General features: G+C 35.7%; 1 protein-coding gene and 2 long non-coding RNA genes across 4 annotated transcripts in view; 1 reads left to right on the top strand and 2 right to left on the bottom strand.

The window, feature by feature from the left end:
* The window catches only part of LOC108369453 (NFX1-type zinc finger-containing protein 1-like), a 40,456-nt gene extending 28,586 nt beyond the window's left edge, over window positions 1-11,870 (top strand). Inside the window, exons 5-15 of one of the 2 annotated variants that reach the window (XM_017624558.1) lie at window positions 267-584; window positions 3,099-3,386; window positions 3,762-3,920; window positions 4,047-4,307; window positions 4,376-4,601; window positions 4,678-4,837; window positions 4,922-5,033; window positions 5,776-5,993; window positions 9,910-10,187; window positions 10,344-10,636; window positions 11,283-11,870. In XM_017624558.1, the coding sequence (XP_017480047.1) occupies window positions 267-584; window positions 3,099-3,386; window positions 3,762-3,920; window positions 4,047-4,307; window positions 4,376-4,601; window positions 4,678-4,837; window positions 4,922-5,033; window positions 5,776-5,993; window positions 9,910-10,187; window positions 10,344-10,636; window positions 11,283-11,693 (2,724 nt within the window). In that variant the 3' untranslated portion in view covers window positions 11,694-11,870. Of the gene's footprint in view, window positions 1-266; window positions 585-3,098; window positions 3,387-3,761; window positions 3,921-4,046; window positions 4,308-4,375; window positions 4,602-4,677; window positions 4,838-4,921; window positions 5,034-5,775; window positions 5,994-9,909; window positions 10,188-10,343; window positions 10,637-10,718; window positions 11,212-11,282 lie in introns of those variants that run through there. The other variant, XM_017624559.1, reaches the window with a different exon arrangement.
* Window positions 3,950-5,191, bottom strand: LOC108369458 (uncharacterized). Its single transcript, XR_001848513.1, has 3 exons — window positions 5,098-5,191; window positions 4,364-5,026; window positions 3,950-4,294 (listed from the first exon to the last, which is right to left on the bottom strand). It is a non-coding gene; the product is annotated as an uncharacterized LOC108369458 (long non-coding RNA).
* An 8,664-nt stretch (window positions 11,871-20,534) lies between the features above and the next one.
* LOC108369459 (uncharacterized) lies at window positions 20,535-21,411 on the bottom strand. Its single transcript, XR_001848514.1, has 3 exons — window positions 21,214-21,411; window positions 20,838-21,137; window positions 20,535-20,775 (listed from the first exon to the last, which is right to left on the bottom strand). It is a non-coding gene; the product is annotated as an uncharacterized LOC108369459 (long non-coding RNA).
* Window positions 21,412-23,294: the final 1,883 nt, after the last annotated feature.

Below are 23,294 nucleotides of genomic sequence, written 5' to 3'. Positions count from 1 at the left end.
TAACGGTAAATTTCAGAAATGCTTGAAACTTCAATATTTCGAAATTGAAGGACGCTAATTTACTTAAAATTGATACACCCCGGCTTACCATCTAGCGGAAGGTTTCGGAAAGGTGAAAAAACATATATTTAATACTTGCGCCGGGTATTTAATGTTCGGCTCCGCCCGAACTTAGACTTTCTTACTTGTTTTCTGATTAGCTTTGTTTTTTCATTGCATTTAAATCTTGATTTACAGTCGAAATCTCGTATTTATTTATTTTACAGGAAACAGATCGATACGCAGTTTTAAAACCGATGCGAGTGACGACTGTAGATAATTTTCAGGGAGAGGAAAATAAAATAATCCTCTTGTCTCTGGTACGCAACAATGAAGAAGGTAACATCGGATTCCTCAAGGAGGAAAACCGAGTTTGCGTCGCGTTATCGCGTGCTCGCGATGGCATGTACATCATGGGCAACATCCATAATCTCGAGATGAAAAACACCATTTGGCCGAAAATCAAGAAGGTTCTGGATGAAGAAAACGCCATAGGCAACGCTCTCGAATTGAGATGCGAGGTTCATCATGATCAAATCACATTGGTAAAAATGCATGCTCCATTTATAATATACAACTTTACATGATCATATAAATATATTCTTATGCACTGATTTATATAAACAAGCACATAAGAATCTTTGTTGCCCCTTATTGAGAAACTTGGGTCCGGCTTAGTTATTTGTACAACGATTTTCGGTTGTTGTGTCCAAACGCATAACCCGAATCCAAAAACTTTAACATACAAGTGTAATCAAAGGATTCACATTTTATTTAAGATAAATGTTTCAAATTTCCTACCACTAGCTTATTAATAAACTCGGTTTACACTATGCACTCTTGCAAATTTCGACATGGGTTCTGCGCAAAAATACTGTGGACGGCGTAGCCGGAGTGATATGCACAAGAAATGTTGTATACCTTTGACATGCGGAAGCCCCTCCGCCCCAGTGATATAACCTTGGGAAAGGATGAGGTAACTAGAATTCCCTTTCTGTGTGGTAAACCTGGGGCTGCCGCCCCAGTGATGTACGCGAACGCAAAAACTTGTAAGTTTTGGTTAAACATGAACAATTAACAGCTACGCGAACGCAACTATTATTGTTAAATTAGTGCACAGATTTAGTAAATTAAATTTTTGTAATAAAGCGTCAACTGTTGTCTACAAGTGTGTGTAAAAGTTTTTTGATTCGATTCACGCGTTTGGGCACAGCAACCCAAAATCGTTGTACAAATTCATAAACAGTACCCAAATTGGAAAAAGCAGCAACATCTTGCACAGGGCATCGATAGCCGATTTGATTGATGAACAACTACTCACAACTGCCGCGGACAGACAAGGGGTAGTTCGAATCCTTGCCTCGGAAAAAAGTCTGATGATGTTGAAGTGATATTCGAATAAATTTCAGCCGAGAGGCCCAATTTTCTACCACTTTTTATAGCAATTGGGGCTGTATGTCAACAATAATGCGCCGAATATTCTCTTCCAAGGCGTCAATCGCAATGGCAAACCAAACTGAGTAAAAATCAAGTAACAGCTGTCAAAAAGGCCAACTTCGAAAAAAGTATTGCCTCTTTGAAAACCACACGTCTAAAAAACACCCTTTATTTGACTTATTTGATGCCTAATTTTCGACCACTTTTTGCAGCAATTGGGGCCGTATGTCAGCAATAACTTATTCTACCTCCGCTGATTGTAGGTGGTTGTTTTTTTTTACCAATTTAAACCTTAACTACAGACGACCGGTATTTTTTTTTTACCGGTAAGCGGTTTCAATTTCGCGAATTACACGAATCCCCGCTATTAACGTGCTCATACGCCAGTGTACCTTTTCGGCGCTTTATATAACATTGTTGGCCGAAGTGTCCACTGCGTTTTGTTAAATCTCGATGATTCATCGCTAATTACAATTCGTAACCGGTTAAATTTACCGGGGGTCTGTGTGCACGTAAGCATTTATTTGATTTATGATATGATAAAACTGAAAAAAAAAATGTAAACAAGTAGTTTTTAAGCAAAAAACAAAACCGACTTCAATTCTCATATAAAAGTTTAAGAGTACCGTTAATTGTTTAATGATCCAATGATCGGATCTAAACCAGATTAGTATGGGACCACCTCTGAGACACTACCTTTCCGCTGCAAAAAGAATTATCGAAATCGGTTGACGTGGCCCAAAGTTATGCGGTAACATACATAAGAAAAAAATTTTAAAATATTCCGACGGATTGATAACCTCCTCCTTGTTTTGAAGTCGGTTAAAATACAAATCTTTTTTTTGGTTTTTCTTTAAGGATATGGAAATGGATAGAGGAAGTTATACTGGACCTTCTAAAAGGGTTGAAATTAGTGACATGATTTTTGAAGAAACTATTGAAAGGGATTTACAAGAAGTTAGAGCTTAATTTTTTCATCATTTACCCCTTGCATGTTTTCCTTAAATGTTTATTTTTCAATTAATGCAACATTTTGTAGCTTTAATTATTGCATTTTAATTTGTTTTAATAAAAATAAATTTTTTTTGTTTTTAAATGTCATTTATAATCGTTTTTCTACGAATTAAAAAAATTGTGTTAAAAAGTATCATTGAACATATTCTTCTCATAAACGTGGTATTGTTTTATTAAACTCAATCATTTGACGGCTGCTACCAAATCTAGAAACTCTAAACAAATATAGAATGCATATAACATATTAGTTTTCTAGTTACTGTTCACATATTTTTTTAATTTAGTTAACCGGTAAAAACTACCGGTGGTCTGTTATAACGTTTTTATAATCGGACGTCTGTAGTTAAGGGTTAATAAAAATTGTTTCAAATAAATTTTTTGCATTCCAACAAATTTATATTGAATAAAATTTTGTTTTCAAAAATGAAATGAGTTTCTGGACAAACCACGTACTGTAGAGAAAACCTAGGGTGACTCGAAAATTCCGACTTCACACTCGGTTTCAGCGGACCAAAAAGCTTTAGAATCCGTTGAGAAACCCAGTGGGATTTTTTGCCTGTTGTACAGTGTTATTTAAAACTCCCATATTAATTTAAGTTTTTATGCAGATACGAGATGTGAACGATTTTCTAAAATGCCCGGAGGGTGGCTGCTTGAAAAAGTGTGAATTGGCCCTGGCCTGCGGACACACTTGCACAAGCGTTTGCCACATATTGGATCGAGAACACTTGGAGTACCGATGCAAGGAATCGTGCATTAAGAGTTGCCCATACGATCATCCTTGTCCGCTGAAATGTTGGGAAGACTGCCAACCATGCAAAGTCATGGTAAAACGGGAGCTTAAGTGTGGGCATATTGTAGATATGCAGTGCTTCGCGGATCGCTGCTATGTTCAGGTGTGATATATTAGTAAATTCCGTATCGATTTCTGTGTGGAAGATCGACCTATCTCGGCAGCCAGTTCGAAAATGCCCTATCTCAGAAAACTTTTCAAGAACGCCCTACTTCAGATGTCGGTTCAAAAACGCCCTATCTCATACGAAAATACATACATACATTTTAAATATGCTGCGTGTGTGGGCGGTTTTGAACCGAATTCTGAGATAGGGCGTTTTTATATCAAATTCTAAAATAGGGCGTTCAAAAATATTCTGAGATAAGGAGTTTTCGAACAGGCTGCCGAAATAGGTCGATCTTCCACTCGGCCATCGATATGTTATTCTATGACGTGGAGTAAGAAATCGCCAGAAATTTACCAACTATAATTTCAGGTCGACGCTACATTGCCAGACTGCAATCACGTCAACCAGAAGCCGTGTCATCTTCCCATCAAAGATGTGATATGCACTGCTGCTTGCGAGAACCGCTTGCCGTGTGGCCATGTGTGTCTGTGGAAGTGTCACGTTAACAAAGACCCGGAACATATCGAGGTATACATATATGGAGTTTGGTTAAATTAAATGTATTCTACTTATTTTATTGAGTGATTAGCTAAAACTAGTGCGATAACTCAATATGTTCTATTTTTCATTATTGATTTAAAATTTGGTTTTCAGTACAAGTGCTACAGAGATTGCGCTCGGATTTATGATAATTGTGAGGGAAATCATATGTGTCAGAAACGTTGCTACGAAGAATGCGGGCTGTGTCCAATAATTGTTGCGAAAACCCGGTCCTGCGGACATCGTTTCAAGCAATTTGTGTGCTCGAAGAATGTAGAGGAAATTGAGTGCAACAGACCTTGCAAGCGCAAGTTAAGCTGTGATCACAAGTGCCCATTGAAATGCTGCGAACCATGCGGAAGCTGTCAATTCCCGGTAAAATATTGCTTTACATATAGATTGTATACGTTACGTACGATCTTTATATTTACCTTGATTTTCAGGTAAAAAAGTTGAGTCCCTGCAACCATATCGTGAAAGTAAAATGCAGCGAAGAACCATCGCCATCTAAATGTAGCGGCAAGTGTCCTAAATTATTACCTTGTGGACACCCTTGTACTAACAAATGCAAAGAGGCTTGCACTTCAGACTGCAAGGTCTTGGTTAAGCTAGGAAAACCTGCACTGTGTGGGCACTCTTTGCAAGTACCATGCTATCTTCAAAAGACAGGTCAGCGTTTCAATTGTATCAGTCATGCAACCGCAAATAACTTGAAGTTAACATTCGATTTGATTTCTCATTGTAGATCCAAACTCGCGAGAATTATTGAAGTACTGCAAAGCACCGTGCAAAGTCGAATTGGAGTGCAAACATTTATGCAAAGGAAAGTGTGGTTCATGCCTACAGGGACGAATACACATAAACTGTGCTGAGCCTTGCAACAATATTCTTATTTGTGGACATCAGTAATCAAACTTTTTTGTTCTGAGAACACTACAGCAAACATTATTTGATGAATTAAAATTGTCTAAAATTTATCGTATTTACAGGTGTGAAGTGCCCTGCAGACTGGAATGTCAGCCTTGTAGCAAAAGATGTGAACTGAAATGCTCCCATAGTATATGCGGCAAAAAGTGTGGAATTCCATGTGTACCCTGCAAGGTGAATAAATTAATTATTTTACTAAACTTTTATAGGCAACATAGACTCGCGAGTCAACACGTACACAAATGACTCGCGAGTCAGACGCACTATTATAGTTATCGATAACATACGGAATTTATATTCAATTTGGCAATATAAAAATAGTTGCGTTCGATAACAAAATTTGCCAACACCAGCCAACAATTAAAATCAAGAGAGTAAGCGAAAATTCTCTCCCAAAGAGAAGAAAAAGCAAAAAAGTTAACGAACAGGAAATTAGCCATCACTTGCAAAAACCGGAAGAAGAAGACACACCAGCTGACTTTGTTTATGTTTTATTTGTAAACAAACTGAAATTCATGTTGCCTCCATGGAAGAAAAAAGGGAAGTGAACGTTCAATGTTCGCCAGGAACATTTCTAGAAGTAAAAACTAGTTAGTAAAGTCACATATCAGGCAGCTAAAAAGCATATAAATACCAAAACTCGAAAAATGCAATTTTGTTTGTTTACAAAAATTGCAACCATATGTTTGTGATCATACATATGTTTTCGTGTTGGATAATTTTTGCTGACTAAAATTTTGACAGTACAAAATGAACGCTTCTCTTGCATCAAAATGAACGCTTGCTCTCTCAATTTTTGTGTGTTGGATAATTTTTTGTCGTTATCGAACGCCATCCAGTAAAAATTTGGAAAAATTATTACAAACTTTTGACTTGTCGAACGCACCTATTAACGTATTTGACTATACTTATATAGGAAAAATGTTCGCGCGGTTGTAAGCATCGTCAATGCTCGAAACGTTGCTCAGAACTATGTGATATTGAGCCATGTAACGAGCCATGCCAAAAATTATTAAAGTGCAAGCACCCTTGTGTTGGATTATGCGGCGACCCTTGCCCACCATTGTGCCGAATCTGCGATAAGGAAGAGTTAACAGAAGTGTTCTTTGGTGAGGAAGATGCGCCAGATGCAAGGTAAATTAACATTTCGACAATTCAAACATGTTTACTAACACCCCTATTCTGCAACTCTTCCGTATTCGGATTTTGCTACGAATCGTAGAAATAGTATGCTGCAATCCGAATCGTATTTTCGAACTTTCGAAATTCGTAACAATGCCATGCCTAAAAACGAACGAGTAAGGGCCGGTTGTTCAAAGTCTGATTAGCACTAATCGGAGGTAGAAGCTCCGGTTAAATACAACGACTGCTTTATCGATAACATGTTATATGCACGATGTCGAAAACGTCGACAATGATGTTTAACCGGCAAGTAGTTATAACCACACATTGAACAACTGGCCCTAAGCTTTTTTGCGTAATTTTGTACGAAAACATTTCTGTGTCGGAGGCTAGATAAAAGATGTAAATCGATGTGTGTTTGCAGGAAATATTAGTGTTGTAGATTTAAACTGATAAATTTGCCTTTCTCATATACGTATATTCTTATGCACTGTTTTATATAAACAAGCAAAAAATAATATTTGATGCCCCTTATCGAGAAACTTGCGTCCGGTTTAGTTATTTGTACAATGATTTTCGGTTGTTGTATCCAAACGCATAACCCGAATCTAAATACTTTAACATAGATGTGTAACTAAAGCATTCAACTTTTATTTAAAGTAAATTTTCAAATTTCCGACCACTAGCTTATTAATTAATGCGGCACTTTTGCAAATTTCGACATGGGTTCTGCGCAAAAATACTGTGCATGGCGTAGCCGGAGTGATATGCACAAGAAATGTTGTATAGCTTTGACATGCGGAAGCCCCTCTTCTCCAGCAACAAAAAGTAAGAGCTATAATCTCGCGTGTGTGTTTTCAATGGCCTGGAAGAAGCTGTTGTTGCATTAACTGGATTGGGAACCAGTTCTTCAGGCATAGGAGGAGTTTTGGCTTGTGGTTCAACAATTCAACCAGAAGCTGAAATCATTTCCATAGCACGCCCTTATTACGCTGTAGGGTTTGCCAGATTTTGAAACGGAGAAAGGAGTACATTTATATTCTCGATATAAAAAAGCAGTACATGACAAAAAAGGAGTACAATTTTTTTTTTTTTTTTTTTTGTGCATTTTATTGTTACAAATTACCATTAATTAGGTACAAACAAACAAAGATATCTNGACAGACAGAAGCTGAAATCATTTCCATAGCACGCCCTTATTACGCTGTAGGGTTTGCCAGATTTTGAAACGGAGAAAGGAGTACATTTATATTCTCGATATAAAAAAGCAGTACATGACAAAAAAGGAGTACAATTTTTTTTTTTTTTTTTTTTTTTGCATTTTATTGTTACAAATTACCATTAATTAGGTACAAACAAACAAAGATATCTTAGAAATTTTTTTCAAAGCAACAATAAATGTGATAAATAAATTACTATATGGGTTGGCTTTCCAATAGGGACGGTTGTTAAAGAGATGGTCATCGAAGGGGGAGTGGACGTGGCACCTTTTCCGACCTTTTTGGAGAGGGCATGAACCGCCATTGAAAAAAATGTTACTCCCGACCACCTAGGGCCCCTATGGATCCCCAGGGACCCCTTAGAAAAATTGCCAAAAGTCACAATTTTTACTTGCGTCCACAGTATTTTTGCGTAGAATTCGGTTCTCAGTGACCGCTCTTACAGGAAAGTTTCCCCAACTAAAAAACTAAAAACTACAAAAGAATTCCAGACTCTTCCTGAATGTATGGTCATTTTTTTAATTTAAGCCTTATAATTAATTTAATATTTTTCTGATTTTTATACCCGAGCGACCTGCCCCTAAGGCCATGCTTACACCTTNATACTTTAACATAGATGTGTAACTAAAGCATTCAACTTTTATTTAAAGTAAATTTTCAAATTTCCGACCACTAGCTTATTAATTAATGCGGCACTTTTGCAAATTTCGACATGGGTTCTGCGCAAAAATACTGTGCATGGCGTAGCCGGAGTGATATGCACAAGAAATGTTGTATAGCTTTGACATGCGGAAGCCCCTCTTCTCCAGCAACAAAAAGTAAGAGCTATAATCTCGCGTGTGTGTTTTCAATGGCCTGGAAGAAGCTGTTGTTGCATTAACTGGATTGGGAACCAGTTCTTCAGGCATAGGAGGAGTTTTGGCTTGTGGTTCAACAATTCAACCAGAAGCTGAAATCATTTCCATAGCACGCCCTTATTACGCTGTAGGGTTTGCCAGATTTTGAAACGGAGAAAGGAGTACATTTATATTCTCGATATAAAAAAGCAGTACATGACAAAAAAGGAGTACAATTTTTTTTTTTTTTTTTTTTTTTTNTTACAAATTACCATTAATTAGGTACAAACAAACAAAGATATCTTAGAAATTTTTTTCAAAGCAACAATAAATGTGATAAATAAATTACTATATGGGTTGGCTTTCCAATAGGGACGGTTGTTAAAGAGATGGTCATCGAAGGGGGAGTGGACGTGGCACCTTTTCCGACCTTTTTGGAGAGGGCATGAACCGCCATTGAAAAAAATGTTACTCCCGACCACCTAGGGCCCCTATGGATCCCCAGGGACCCCTTAGAAAAATTGCCAAAAGTCACAATTTTTACTTGCGTCCACAGTATTTTTGCGTAGAATTCGGTTCTCAGTGACCGCTCTTACAGGAAAGTTTCCCCAACTAAAAAACTAAAAACTACAAAAGAATTCCAGACTCTTCCTGAATGTATGGTCATTTTTTTAATTTAAGCCTTATAATTAATTTAATATTTTTCTGATTTTTATACCCGAGCGACCTGCCCCTAAGGCCATGCTTACACCTTTTCACTATCACACTTAACTTTGCTTACTAAGTAGTGTTTGCCACAATATGAATGGCAAAGTACAGCGCTCAAAATAATAACTGTCGCACAGGTTTTTTGAAAAATAAAAGCGTTCTTTATAGATTTTATGTTTTTTTGTTAACTTTGTAAATATTTTACTTTAATTTTATTAATTGGTTTTAAAATTTTAATCCTGATTTGCATTTGCCAGCTTTGGGAGATAAGTACATGCGGCACGAACCTCTTTTTCAGGTGTATTTTTTCTTAGATTTTGTATAAAAAAAAGAAAAAAAAACTGTATAGGGTTAGTCGAATGAATGCCCTCTTAGTCACCAGTTTCGAGTCTTTTCGATTGCTAAGTATGAGGCCTTATGTTGGACAAAAGACGTAGTATAAAGGACCCAAATGGGGGAAATTAGCCTATGGTTACAGAAGATATGTAATAAAGTAACCGACGAAGACTTGCGCTTTTCTCCCAAACCCCCTGGTAAACCCAAATGAAGGTTAAATTTAAAAACTATACAATAACTACTTTTTTTACTTGCGCTTTTCTCTCAAAGTGTTTACCGCCAGTAAACCCAAATGAAGGTTAAAATTTAAAAACAAATTAATAAAATTGAAGTAAAATCTGTGGATAATTAACAATAAACTACTTTTTCGCAAAATCTATAAAGGCCCCTTTTATGTTCAAAAAAAAACTGCAACAGATATTATTTTACACCCTGTATATGATAAAATATTAATAACTGGAAAAAGGAGTACAAAAGAAGTACAAAGCTAATAAAGGAGTACGTTTACTCCCAAAAGCAGTACGTCTAGCAACCCTATTACGCTGCTATAATTGCAAATGCAATAGAATCCATAGTTTCCTCCAAAATATGTAAAATCAAACAATTTTACTATAAATAAGCATTTCATGACTGTTTTTTTATTCCTTTCCACTTTGTTTTCCTTCATTCAGTTGTCTTCGAAAAACAACTGACAGCTAGCAATGCTGCACATTGTTCCGCAAGGGTTGCAGCATGTAGATTTTTTGTTTTTCGTAGCGTAGCTACGAATTACGAAAATTCGGGTTCTAGAATAAGGGGGAAAAAATAACATTCGGGACATTTTTGCAGGTTTGTCTTTTTGGAAGATTGTCAACACTGCATAGAAAGTAAAGCGCTGACTAAGTGGGTGGAGGATTCTAACGAATCGATTCAAATGAAAGCGTGCCCGCGATGTAAAACACCCATCAGAAAATGCATGCGATTGATGAATCATATAAAAAAAGACTTGAAGGATGTACTACTTGTAAAACACCAGGTATTTACAGGCAATCGTTTGGATTGGAATAAAAAACGACTTGAATATGTAGAAGCATTGTCCGCCATATTAAGCAATCCAAGTCTAACAGGTAAATCAATCACCAAGAACGTTTTATTTTTTAGCAAAACATCTTCAAACATGATCGGTTGAAAACGTTTTAATAGTAAAAAATCGGAATTTTTTGGCTTTATAATAAATTTTTTACTTACATGGTAATCCTAAATTTACATTTATTGTTATTTAGAATATCCGGAATTGAAGAAGTACGTCGCAGATTTACGTGTTAGAGGACTTCCTATAAGGAATCACAGAAAACAAATTTTAAGTGCTCAGGAAATTGAAGCGTTCAGAATTTTATTAGATATCATGAGTCGTATCTTAAAAATATTGTCTCTTGTTAAAAGTCGCAGTGTCACATTTTACCGTTACGTAAAAGAGCAAGTTGTTATGTTAGTAGAAGCACTTCCAACCAGATGGCAAATTTCTCCCCAAAAAATTGCTGACATTCAGTTGGAGATTCGACGATTAAATTACATGGTAAGGCTAACGATGCAAAGTTTTTGAAACACTTTTGCATGTTTGTATTTGGTTTCAAAACCTAACTGCGTTTTCTAATCAGGTGGAACTGTGCAAAGAAGATGACATATACAACACACTATCACATGAAAAAGAGTTTAGTTCGGCATCAAACAAATTGCTAAGTATCAACAGGTTCACCGACAAATTAGAAGCCGAAGTCAAAAAGGATATTAGCGGCTTGCAGCATTTTGAACAAATTAAAATCGAACGCCAAATGATTCACAAAGCAATGGGCTACAAGCAAGGTCACTGGTATAAATGCCCTAACGGACACATTTATATGATAACTGAGTGTGGCGGTGCAATGGAAGTAAGCAAATGCAACGAATGTGGAGCCCAAATAGGTGGCAGTCAGCACCGATTGTTGAGCAGTAACACACTGGCGACTGAAATGGATGGAGCTACGAGACCCGCCTACCCACAAGGTCCTAACGACTATCAATACATGTAACTTTAAGATTATTCTGAACATAATAGTTCACATTTAAACAATCTTGATTGCTAGATTATCAGTATTTTCAATATTATTATTCTTGCCGATTATGANGTAACGTTGCAAAGCTTTTGAAACACTTTTGAAAGTCTAACTGCGTTTTTTATTCAGGTGGAACTATGCAAAGAAGATTACATATACAACACACTATCACATAAAAAAGAGTTTAGTTCGGCATCAAACAAATTGCTAAGTATCAACAGGTTCACCGACAAATTAGAAGCCGAAGTCAAAAAGGATATTAGCGGCTTGCAGCATTTTGAACAAATAAAAATCGAACGCCAAATGATTCACAAAGCAATGGGCTACAAGCAAGGTCACTGGTATAAATGCCCTAACGGACACATTTATATGATAACTGAGTGTGGCGGTGCAATGGAAGTAGGCAAATGCAACGAATGTGGAGCCCAAATAGGTGGCCGTCAGCACCGATTGTTGAGCAGTAACACACTGGCGACTGAAATGGATGGAGCTACGAGACCCGCGTGGCCACAAGGTCCTAACGACTATCAATACATGTAACTTTAAGATTATTCTGAACATAATAGTTCACATTTAAACAATCTTGATTGCTAGATTATCAGTATTTTCAATATTATTATTCTTGCCGATTATGAAATAAAATCGTGCCTTTTGACTATTATTTGTTATTATTATTTTGTTAACCGGACAACACACAGTGGGAGAAAGCACGAAAAAGCTGGACACATATAGTAAAAATGAACCTAGAAGCTTCAAATTTGGAACACAAACTTCTTTAGTCAATATTAGTATGTACAAGGTGTTAATATAAACAAAATCCGCCAACAAATGCGCTAATTTCCATATAACGGTATTTTTTAAAAACTCAAAGTGTTTTATTTGGGAAGCTTTGGCAAAGAAACAAAATGTGTTAGAACCTTCCAGAACTCTCGACTACAGTCCCTGGAAATACCATCCCGACATCTTGACGCAAAGGTCACTTAAAGTCATTTGTTGAACAGCAAAAACTGATTCTAAAAATTTTTGTTTCCAATATTTTTTTTTATTGTTCGATAAATGACCATAAGTGACCATCAGGTTAAGGTTCCGGGATGGTATTTTCAGAGACTAAATGGAAGGTTTTATCAGCTTTTCTTTGTTATGCTAGAGCTTCTCAAATACTGCAAAAAGCGCAATTTTTTTACACTTTGACCTTTATACTTACGGATTCGTAATCAGCACAAAAAAGTCTATCAAAAACAGCTTTTACATTTGCCGCACCAAAATCAGTGTTGCCCTGTGCAAGCTTTCAACACAACACAATGAGCACTGTTATTATTTTATCGCGCTATTCAATCTTGAATTACAACAGAAGGTGGTCGAAAGAGCAGAATAGCCCGATCTCGCACGATCACAACTTTTTCAACAATCGAATAAAAAAAATATTCTAATCTCCGTATTTATTTCAAATATATTAACTTGTATGAAAAATTTCAATTTAATGATTTTGATTATTTAAGATACCGTCAGATACGAGATAGAGAATCTCGAAAAAATAGTTAAGGCTTTTACTACTATTTTAAAATCAAATCTCCGAAGCACAATTTTAGAGCCGATGAGAAAAGCCACGCAAACTTTAGCAAGTTAAAACTGCTCTAGTGGAGGAGATCCAAAAAAGTGTCCCTTGAAAAGTTACTATGTTTTTCAACAGTCGGACAACTTAAATTTTTGGAATATTGGCCAGCTTTTTCCTCATTTCTCCCACTGTGCAACCCTACATCACGGAAAAACATCAAAATATATTTAATTTCTCCAGTATCGTCCTTGCTGCGGCATATTTGTCGGGGACAACGCCAACGTGCCGCCCCTGGAGGTGCAGCAGCTGACGTCACCCTGCAATCATTGGCTGTGATGCGAACGCCCACAATGTTGAGTGGGCAGCACCGACACAAACAGGGGGTGAGTGCCTCTTAGAATATACAAGCTGACCCGGCAAACTTCGTTTTGCCCAATTAGATTTTTGATTGATTTCACCCGAAATTTGTTTTTATATCGAAAATTACCGACCGTTAATAATTTCATTTATAGATTGAATGAAACACTCTTAGAATTCAATATGATGCTATATTTATAAGGAAAGCTGACCCGACGGACTTCCCGTCCCATATTTGGCGAAAATAGAATAAAATCAAGTATAACTAGAATAGAGTAATGATTTTGTTCACTTTAAGGCTGCATGATACACAACATTTTTTGTTTTCTATTCCGGAGCGTAAATGAAGAGTGAGGATGGTTTCCCAACTTGGGAACACGCCACACGTGTGAAAGGCATGACATTTCCAGATTTACGCCACAAACATTGCGCGACTGCGCAAAAGGAAGTATCCAATTTGGTACAGTCGTTTTTAAGTTTCAAGCATCAAAGTATTGGCACCGCAAATTTTTCGCAATATATGCAAGAATTTTCTCTCTAATATTTCCGCTATTCGTATAAATATAGGGTTCATTCTACAACAAAAAACATAAAAATATAATTCCTAAACTTTGTGCGAAACTCACGAAAATTCGGCAAATTTTCATGAAAATTTTCAACTTTTTAATGAGATTTTTTAGAATTTTTTTGAGTATGCAGATTTGTAGCCCAATCAATTTTATTTTAGTAAAGTACACGTTTTAAGTACCTAGGAATTACCGTTAATTTTTGGCAATTTTTTTCACGCAGGCCCTTCCATAAAAATTTTTTTTCCGAAAATTCTTTATATGAAGAAAATGCAAAACACCTTCCCCAAAAAAAAATCCCAAAAATCGACGCGATTTTTGACTAACTCCGAACTTACATTTTTTTACTAGAATTTAATGGGCTGCAAAACTGCAAACTCAAAAAAATTCTAAAAAATCTGATTAAAAAGTTGAAAATTTTGATGAAAATTTGCTGACTTTTAGCGAGTTTTGCACAAAGTTTAGGAATTATATTTTTATATTTTTTGTTGTTGAATGAACCATATTTTTTACAAAATTGGCGGAAAAATATTAGAATAAAAATTGGTGCATATATTGTGAAAATTTTGCTGTGCCAATACTTTTTTTGTTTTATTCCGGCAGTGTATATAGATAAGTTCAGTGGCAACACATTTTTGAACATTTCTGGATCAAAGTGTTTTTGAACACTTCGTGGATAATATATTTTAAATTCCTTCCAACATTAAGTTATCCTTTGGGCAGGACACTTTTCAAAAAAACTTTCCAGTAAAGCTTTCTCAACTCTTAAGTTTGGCACCAATTTTTTATTATTCCATTTAATTTCAATATTTTTAGTTCTTACTGTTTAGAAAGTCTATATATAGCTCTGTTGAAAATATTTCTTAATCAAAGATCTTTCAAATACCTTTCGTTTGATACCCATATTGTAATATTTAGTTTATCTTATTAATTTAATTGAAGGAAATTTTTGAAATAGGTGGCAACCCGCCTCAAAAATATTTTCAATAGTAAACCCCTCTAGTTTCATACCCATTTTGTATTGAATGTGTATGTGGTGTGAGAAATTCAGTTTGTATGAGAGGTGCCACGCCCCCTTTTTCAATAATATAAATAGTATATTTCTCTGTACTAAGCTGGAGCACTCTACGATGAATACTTCCAGAGATATGTTGTGTGAAAACTTCATCCTTGGAGAGTCTAGATTCGATGTCCAAAATTTCAAAAATATCGGTACAGCTGTTCTCTAGTTTTTCGAACAGAAAAAACGGCTTTCAAAATATATATTAGTAACGATAACAAATTTAATAATTTTTTAACCGACTTCTAAAAAAGGAGGAGGTTATCAGTTCGTCGGAAAACTTTTTATTTTTTTATTTTTTTTTTTTATGTATGTTACCGCATAACTTTGGACCACATCAACCGATAATTCTTTTTGCATTTAATTAAATGTGTCCTATGGAAAAATGTGTACGAATATTTTTTTTTTATAAAAAATAACAAAAACAAATAACTTAAAGGACGAGCACACCTAGAAGTTAAACATTCTAAAAATAGAATTATTAGCAAAAACCAACAATACCAACAACCACATGATCAAGTGAATTGCAGCGGAATAGCTGCGCTTGATTGTGTTGGCATAACAAAAATGAAAATAGTGGAAAAAAGCAAACGATAATTTACAAGGCGTACTTAGCACGGTGCATAGGCAACTGGCTGAGTCAGTGGGATCGTCGGTTCGAATCCTACTGAAAGAAGTCTGATGAGGAAATGTGGTGATTTCCGAAATAGCTATCACTTCTACCATTTTTTCAAGTTATTGTTGCTTTTCGACAATAAATGGCCTCGAGCTCAATATAAATTGTTGAATATAATTGTTATAAGGCCAAAAAAAATAAAAATAATAACAAAAACAAATAATTGCAGACATTTGAAATTAATTTCAAAGTGGAAGCATTCAAACGAAAAAATTTGTTTCTTTAATTTTTCAACATATATAAATAAAAAAACTATAGCTTTTTTAAAAAATCGCCACAGATAGATCGACGCGAAATTTAATTATCTTTTATTTCAAAAAAAAACTTTAAATCGGTTTATATTGGGCTCTCAAAATTGATTTGTCCACATCAACCTTTTTCGCCCCACTGTGCGACATTCCTAACGGTATCACCCAGGGGCGAGTAGGTCCTAGCACCGGGCGAACTGCCGGAGGTGTCGTCCGAGCAGCCCGGGAAGTGAGTGCTCATAAGGACTTTCAGCATTTCGTCTATATACGACTATATCTGTCGCCTATATCCGCCTATCCATCTATATCCGCCTATATACGTATATACCCCTCGTCTATATCGGTCGTATGTATTCATCTATATCCGTCGAATATATCCGTATATATCCGTCGGCTATATTCGTTTATATCCGTCTGTATCCGTTTATATCCGTCTGTATGCGTTTATATTCGTCGTCTATATCCCTCGTGTATATCCGTCTGTATTTGTATATATGCGTATACATTCCTCTATATTCGCCTATATCCGTATATATCGGTCTATTTCAGTCTACATCCGTCGTCTGTATCAGTCTATATCCGTCGTCTACATCCGCCTATATCCGTCGTCTATATGCTTGTATATCCGTCTATGTCCGTCTGTATCGGATCGGTTCATACACCAACGTTGTCGTTTGTTTTAGCTAAGGGGAGGCCCAGGAAGTGCGCACTTCAACAGGATTTGTCCATAGGGACAGGGGCGTTAGCTGGGTGGGGTTCTGGGGGCATGCGAAGAGGTGTCGAGAGTCATATGTCGATTCTACGCATGCCGGGCATCGGTTGGGCACATCCTCATTTATTCTGCTCAGGTGTGAGTTAAGCCTGCTGCTATTGTGCTTCGGGTCTCCCGAGGCAGACAAATTTCTGTCCCGTCCACGTCCGGAGGTTGTGTGCCCAGAACGGCATTCACAGGTCGAGAGCCTATATAACTTGAGACCCTTAATTGCGTTCAGGGCTTGTCTGTATGCAATTGGGTCCAGCGGTTGTTTGATGAACCTCTGGATTTCGTTCGTCAGTTCGTAAAGATGCCTCCTGACGTGCCTTGGCGAGGGCTTTTCTGCAAGCAGCTGTGGTCTTTGGGTGACCAAGTTTGTGGCTTCCTACTAGAAACTGCTTGCAGAGTATTGAGCCCTATTCTNTTTCTGCAAGCAGCTGTGGTCTTTGGGTGACCACGTTTGTGGCTTCCTACTAGAAACTGCTTGCAGAGTATTGAGCCCTATTCTGCATTTCGACTCGAATCGAAATTTTCTCCGTTTCTGCGTTCCGTTTCGTTTCGATCAATCTTCGAAATTTACGATTATACCTATTCTTCATTTCGATCGTCGTTCCGTTTCTCTAAGTTCCAAATTTGTTGTCGGAGAACATTTCGATTGTTATTTTCGTGGGTTTAAATAATAAAATTTTTTAAAAAATTAAGTAAAACATACTGTGCATGATTGTAAAAGTCAGTCGCGAGCGGTTATACGGGCAATACGAAAAATTGGCTCAAATAATGACAACCAAAAGGGATATTGCGCGAGGTTTCCTATGAGGAAATCGAGGCGTTTTTGTTTTCATAGATTTCTTGGCAAACTAATGCATTTTTATATAAACATACACTAATTTTGTTTAAAATAATTATCATATACACCAACAATCGGCACTTGTGTGAAAACACTTTGCACTCACAAACACTTTTTGTTATTAATAATATTAATATACCATATTATGGTTAATGTTGATTCTTATGTTAAAAAAAAAAAAAAAAGTATGTATGTACAGTTCATACAAGGAGCAATTAACATTGCTGTTAGCACTTACATTTGTATATGAATATGTATGTACGCACATATGCATGTATCAAGGCACATTAAACAGGTAGTATCAGTAGAGCAAAAACAACATTTGCGTGTATTTTGTTGTTGCTTCTGGTATCGAAAGTGTCAACAACTGTTCTGAATTTTTTCTTCTAAATCAAAGCGTGCCATGTGAAATAAAATATATAAAAAATAAAAAATTGAAATTGGAAAAAATAAAAATTGATGCAACTTTCTTTCCTAGTAAATTTGTTTGCTTCTCGAAGCATTGATCCATCCTTTGCAAGGCCCAGTAATCAGCGGTCGTGCTGCCGAGTTGGGCGAACGTTCCAAAAGCTGCTATTCAATCGCTTGTTTTGTATGGAAAAAGGTTTCACAAGCAAATGGATTTTAACAACTTATAATTTTCGTGAGAAAAAATTAAAAATATTTGACATTTTCGAGACCAAATAATTTGAAAATAAATCAAATCAGCTGCTCTACTGATACTACCTGTTCAATGTACCTTGGCATGTATTCATTTACGCATAAAAAACCCTGCTGCTATGTTTTTTTGTACGTACTAAGTGAGCGCAATATAAGGTTCATTCATGATTCAATAATACAAGGTTAGATAATTATTGACAGCTGCGGTTTGNAAAATGCAAGAGCGTAAGCAAAATGAGCTCACTAAAAGAGAATAACAGGAAAAAGTAAAGGAACGCAAACAACCATATTTTTAGTCCAAAGAATGGCAACAACAAAACTAACGTCAAATAAGAAAAGAAATGTATGTACAAAACACATTCACACAAATCTGACTACGTCGGACTTTTTCTGACTATTTCTGGAAGATAAGGAACGCAGCTATTAAAAGCAGCAACTCTTATCCATCTATGACATACAGTCACTCACAGAAGTATTCGTAAATTAGTTTTTTGACAATATTCAAAATGTTTTCCATCATAAATCTTTTTCTTTAATTTTCATTTAAAATATAACTCATTGTATAACAAAAACCATATAAATCATTCTTGCAAACTTTGTACAACATTCATAAAAATGAATCTAACTTAAAAAAAATTTCATCAAAATTTCAAACTTTTTATTCAGAATTTTTAGAAAAATCGGTATGCAGGTTTGTAGCCCGTTCAATTTTGGTATAATAAAAAGCAAGTTTCAAGTAGCTAAAAATTACTGCTGGTTTTTTAGATTTTTTTTTGTCGAGTGTGTTGCACATTTTCTTCCATATAAAAATAGATTTGGTTCATGCCTTATATATATATATATATATATACCGCAAAGCTCGAGAACGGCTGAACCGATTTTTTTTTTTTGAAATTTCGGACACCAGCTGTAGACGTTCAAAGGATGGTTATAGGCTAACAAAAATCTCGATACATAAAAAGGGCGTGGAACCTCCCATAAAAACCGAATTCTTCATACTCCATATCTCTGGAAATAATCATGGTAGAGCTCTGGAACTTGGTATGGAGATACATTTAGGAAATCCATCGCAAACTCTTGGAGAAGAATTGGAGCTATCGCAAAAGCCGAATTTCATACTGCATACTGTTCATGGAATTTCGTATGGAGACATATGAAATCAATCCTAAACTCATGGATAAAAATGGGCTATTTCAAAAGAGGGCGTGGCAAAGTACAAACGTACTGACTTACTTATTTTTGAATGTGTTATCTTTGTGAGTGAAATCCTAAATGGCTGAAGATATTTGTGTGTGTGTGTGTGTGTTTGAGTGGGTCTCTGGATAGTTTAGTTTCATAATTTAACCCTCCATTTGCGCAGGAGTTCTGTTATTACTAAAAATCTTTTCTATGATCCGATTTGGCGAATATTCGAAACATGTATTGGAAACGGTAAAGACAGTCCAATTGCAGAAAAGAGCTGCCAGGTGGTGCTGAGGTCGAGTTATTACCAAAAATCCACAAGTGAGAAATGGTGCCGTGAATGTCAGAGTAAATCGACCTGTTGCACCATTAAGTATATCGAACTCTCGTGTATTACCATTGGCCCAATGGATGGAAATTTATTTTTTTACTTGAATTTAATATGGAACCTGACAGAAAAAAATAATTTTTCACTTGAATTGTTTTCAAGAAACTGGCTTTTAAGGTATTTCATCTGAGTATGAAATTGCCACCATCTTTAAGTAAAGTTTCTAGGGCAGATTCACTATAGATTCAGATCATTATTGCCGCCAGGGAACGTCTTCATGTACATAACACTTTCGTTAGGTTATTTAAGGCGGCAAACGACCACCAAACCATAATCTTAGGCGATGAATGTGCCAATGGAAATCGTGAACGTGGACTGTTGGAGAAAATGTTGGACCAGTGTTTAAATTAAAAATCCAATTTTGGGCGGGACGAAGTTCCCCGGGTCTGATAGTTTTATATAAAAATACAATTTATCAGAAGGCGAATTCATATTAGGTGATAGCAGGATCCACCTTTTATGAATTCACCATGTTTTATCCTATTTGATTAAAAACTATCTGCCTTATTCTGAGTTTCGCTCGAAAAAAAATCACCCGAAAATTGTATTCCGTCCATATTAAATACATGGAAACCAAAAGTGAAAAGTGAACCGGTTTGGGGAAAATGAAACTCATGATAAGGCTGTATCTGATATTGTTTTTTTTTTCTTTAATCTACCAACTTCCACCGATTTTTTAATGTAAAATCTAAAAATATAAATTTTTCGGAGTCTGTGTACTCAACAGAGGTTCTTACGAGCGCTCGATGAGTGCGGACCAGCGTTACTGTTTTGATACAATTGTATAACTTTTGACACTTTTTTTCTAAATATTAAGATNTTCTTTAATCTACCAACTTCCACCGATTTTTGAATGTAAAATCTACCAATATAAATTTTTCGAAGTCCGTGTACTCAACAGAGGTTCTTACGAGCGCTCGATGAGTGCGGACCAGCGTTACTGTTTTGATACAATTGTATAACTTTTGACACTTTTTTTCTAAATATTAAGATTTGATGCTTTTTTGTTCACAAATGTCCCATTTTGATACTTTTTGCTGGCAGCAATGAATTTTTGAAAACTGAATAATACTAGTTTAAAGGCAAATAATTTTTTTTTTGTTATTTACAGTCTTAAAATTGTATATGTAGTTATTTATAAGTTTGATTTGGTAACTCTTATAAGGGAAATACAACCCGGAATTTCCGTACACACGCTGCTGTTATAAAGCCCCTAAACCACACAAAGACATTGCGCAATATCGGCCTTTCAATAGACTTTAGGAAAGTCTATAGTTTTAGCTTTAAGATAAAACTTGACCAAATGGCCAGAGAAAGTCAGTGGACAAGCTGTAAAGACAATCATGTTAATAATAAAGAAATTTTAAACTACCTAGCCCACAATTACTTACATATAATCATCTAATTGAATATCAGTTGGCAGATCGTTAGCGCAGTCTTTGTAGAAAACAGCATTGTGCGCTCCAGCTATAAACAGCAGAGGATGTTCCAAGGAATGTGTGGCATTAAAACAGTAGATTCCGCATTATTTCGAACACGTCCAGCGCTTATACAAAAGCTTTGCAATTGGCACTGGCCCTAGCATGCTTTCATAATAAGCGATGTTCTCTCTTTCGTTGAAGGAGATATATATGTCATGTATGTGTATGTGTTGATTTGCCTCCATTTGTGCTTCATTGATTTCACCGAACCTTTAACATACATACATATGTACATAGTTTAATAAAATTAATATAGAAAGAGCAATGTACTACCATAACTACTTACTGATGGACACTTCCATTGGTGCAACTTACATGAAAACACTGGGATGGGCTTTAGATTGCTAACCCCGGAGTTCAGCATTAAGGAAAATATGGGAGGTAGATGGGGGTCTAATAGTTCCCTGTATGAAGTTTCAAAGCGCGCAACTTTATAGTTTTTAAGTAATTTGTTATTAAAGTTTGTAATTTTCACCAACTTGTATTGGACTATTTCACAATATATAATGCACTTTCCACTAAATTTACACGTTATTTACACTCAATATATGCGCAGTTAGAGGGTGCACGTTCAAACAAATAATAAGTGCGGCCGAAGGCCGCCTACGCAGAAAGGTGTTCTATGCAAAAGGTGTTCGGCCCCTTTTCTTTGGCAACACAGAAAGGAGAATTCTACTGCCTGAGGGTTATAATATAATATAAGCCTTAAAAATGTGTTTCAGTATTTTATAGGGGAATATTACCCAATCCCCCTACTATTTATTTTTATCTGAACAAAAGAACCTTGTCGTATTTTCCTTTTAATCGTATTTTCTTTTGGTCTTGCTTTCCACTCTTGGTTTTTTAGGTATGGCAACACAGTCCTGCTGCCATTTCCACCATGATTCAATTAGGCTGAATTTCTTTATTCATTCTGAACGTTTGGAATAAACTTTTTTGTTTACTTATTCTTTAGAACGTTCCTGATGATATGTTAACGTATATTNCAGCGAATTAAGAACAAAAATTTCTTCAAATTTAAAAAGTAAAAATTTCACTACTAACAATTTAAAAATTTTCTTAAAACTTGCAAAGAAATTTGGAAAAGAAATATCACTGTTTTTGTTTTTAGGAGTAGGGTGGGAGTGTCATTGATAAAATTAGAGCGAGAGAAAGTTTTTCTTACAAAACCTTTCATTATTGAATCATGCATTTCCACATATTCTGCATGTACTCATAAAATTAAACAACAATCAATTTTTTATAAAAAAGCTGTAATATACTAAAAGTATTTATTTGTTTGAACGTGCACACTCTAGCTGCGCATATATTGAGTGTAAATAACGTGTAAATTTAGTGGAAAGTGCATTATATATTGTGAAATAGCCCCATACAAGTTGGTGAAAATCACAAACTTTAATAACAAATTACTTAAAAACTATAAGGTTGCGCGCTTTAAAACTTTACATACACCCCCTTTAGAAGCCCGTCTACCCCCCCTATTTTCCTTAGTTCCGTAATCGGGGGTTACCATTCTAAAATTTTCCCCCTTTAATAAAGACGTAATGCTGCTAAAAGCATCTAAATATTTGCACACTGAAGCTGAGGAAACTGCATTTGGCCACCAATTCATATTCCAGTAATATTGGGCCCATAGGGACTTGCGGGTACTTCTTTACCTGTATTATGGAAAGATAAGTAGTATATTTTTAACAAAATACTCACAAAATAATTTATGCAAATAATATTACCAAGGCGAATTTATAACACATACACAAAATCAGCTGATCTAGTAACACCACCTTATATAAATTCGCCTTGAATATTACCTTAAAATTTTACAAAAATTTCTACCAATTGACGCTTTGTTTCGCAGCCTACTTTAACACATATGTAGCAGGGTTGTTGCGAATATTCGCATTCGCAACCGCGGAGCTTCCGCATTAATTTTAACATTCGCATTCGCAATAATCAATGCGGATCTTTTGCGAATGCGAATATTTAAGGGACCGAAAATAACAGTTATTTTTTTACGAGTTAAATTTGTCCAAATATTTGTTGTATTCCGAAATAAACGTCCTGGCCGGATAATAAACAAACCGCTTATCCAAATTTAACAAGTTTGGTATCAAATGAAAGTGGACTTAAATAGCTTTAAAACTGATATGTCTAAACGAGAAAAGCCACCTATTGAAAAATATGTTAATTAATTACCATAGAACAAACCTTGGGTCAGGTATATAAATTTCTTTTGTGTTACATAAATTATTAAAAAAAATATAAATAGAGGTGGTCACCTTCGTTCGTTATTTCTGTTTAAAGGCTATTTCAGTCTTCTTTCATATGATACCAAATTTGTTTAATTTTGATAAGTGGTTTGTTTATTAT

The sequence above is a fragment of the Rhagoletis zephyria genome, unplaced genomic scaffold (genome assembly GCF_001687245.7).
Source record: "Rhagoletis zephyria isolate East Lansing unplaced genomic scaffold, Rhagoletis_zephyria_1.1 Rzeph_scaffold_03680, whole genome shotgun sequence".
Lineage (NCBI taxonomy): Eukaryota > Metazoa > Arthropoda > Insecta > Diptera > Tephritidae > Rhagoletis > Rhagoletis zephyria.
The sequence above is the reverse complement of the archived record's forward strand: the minus strand, read 5'-3'. Positions and strand labels throughout refer to the sequence as shown.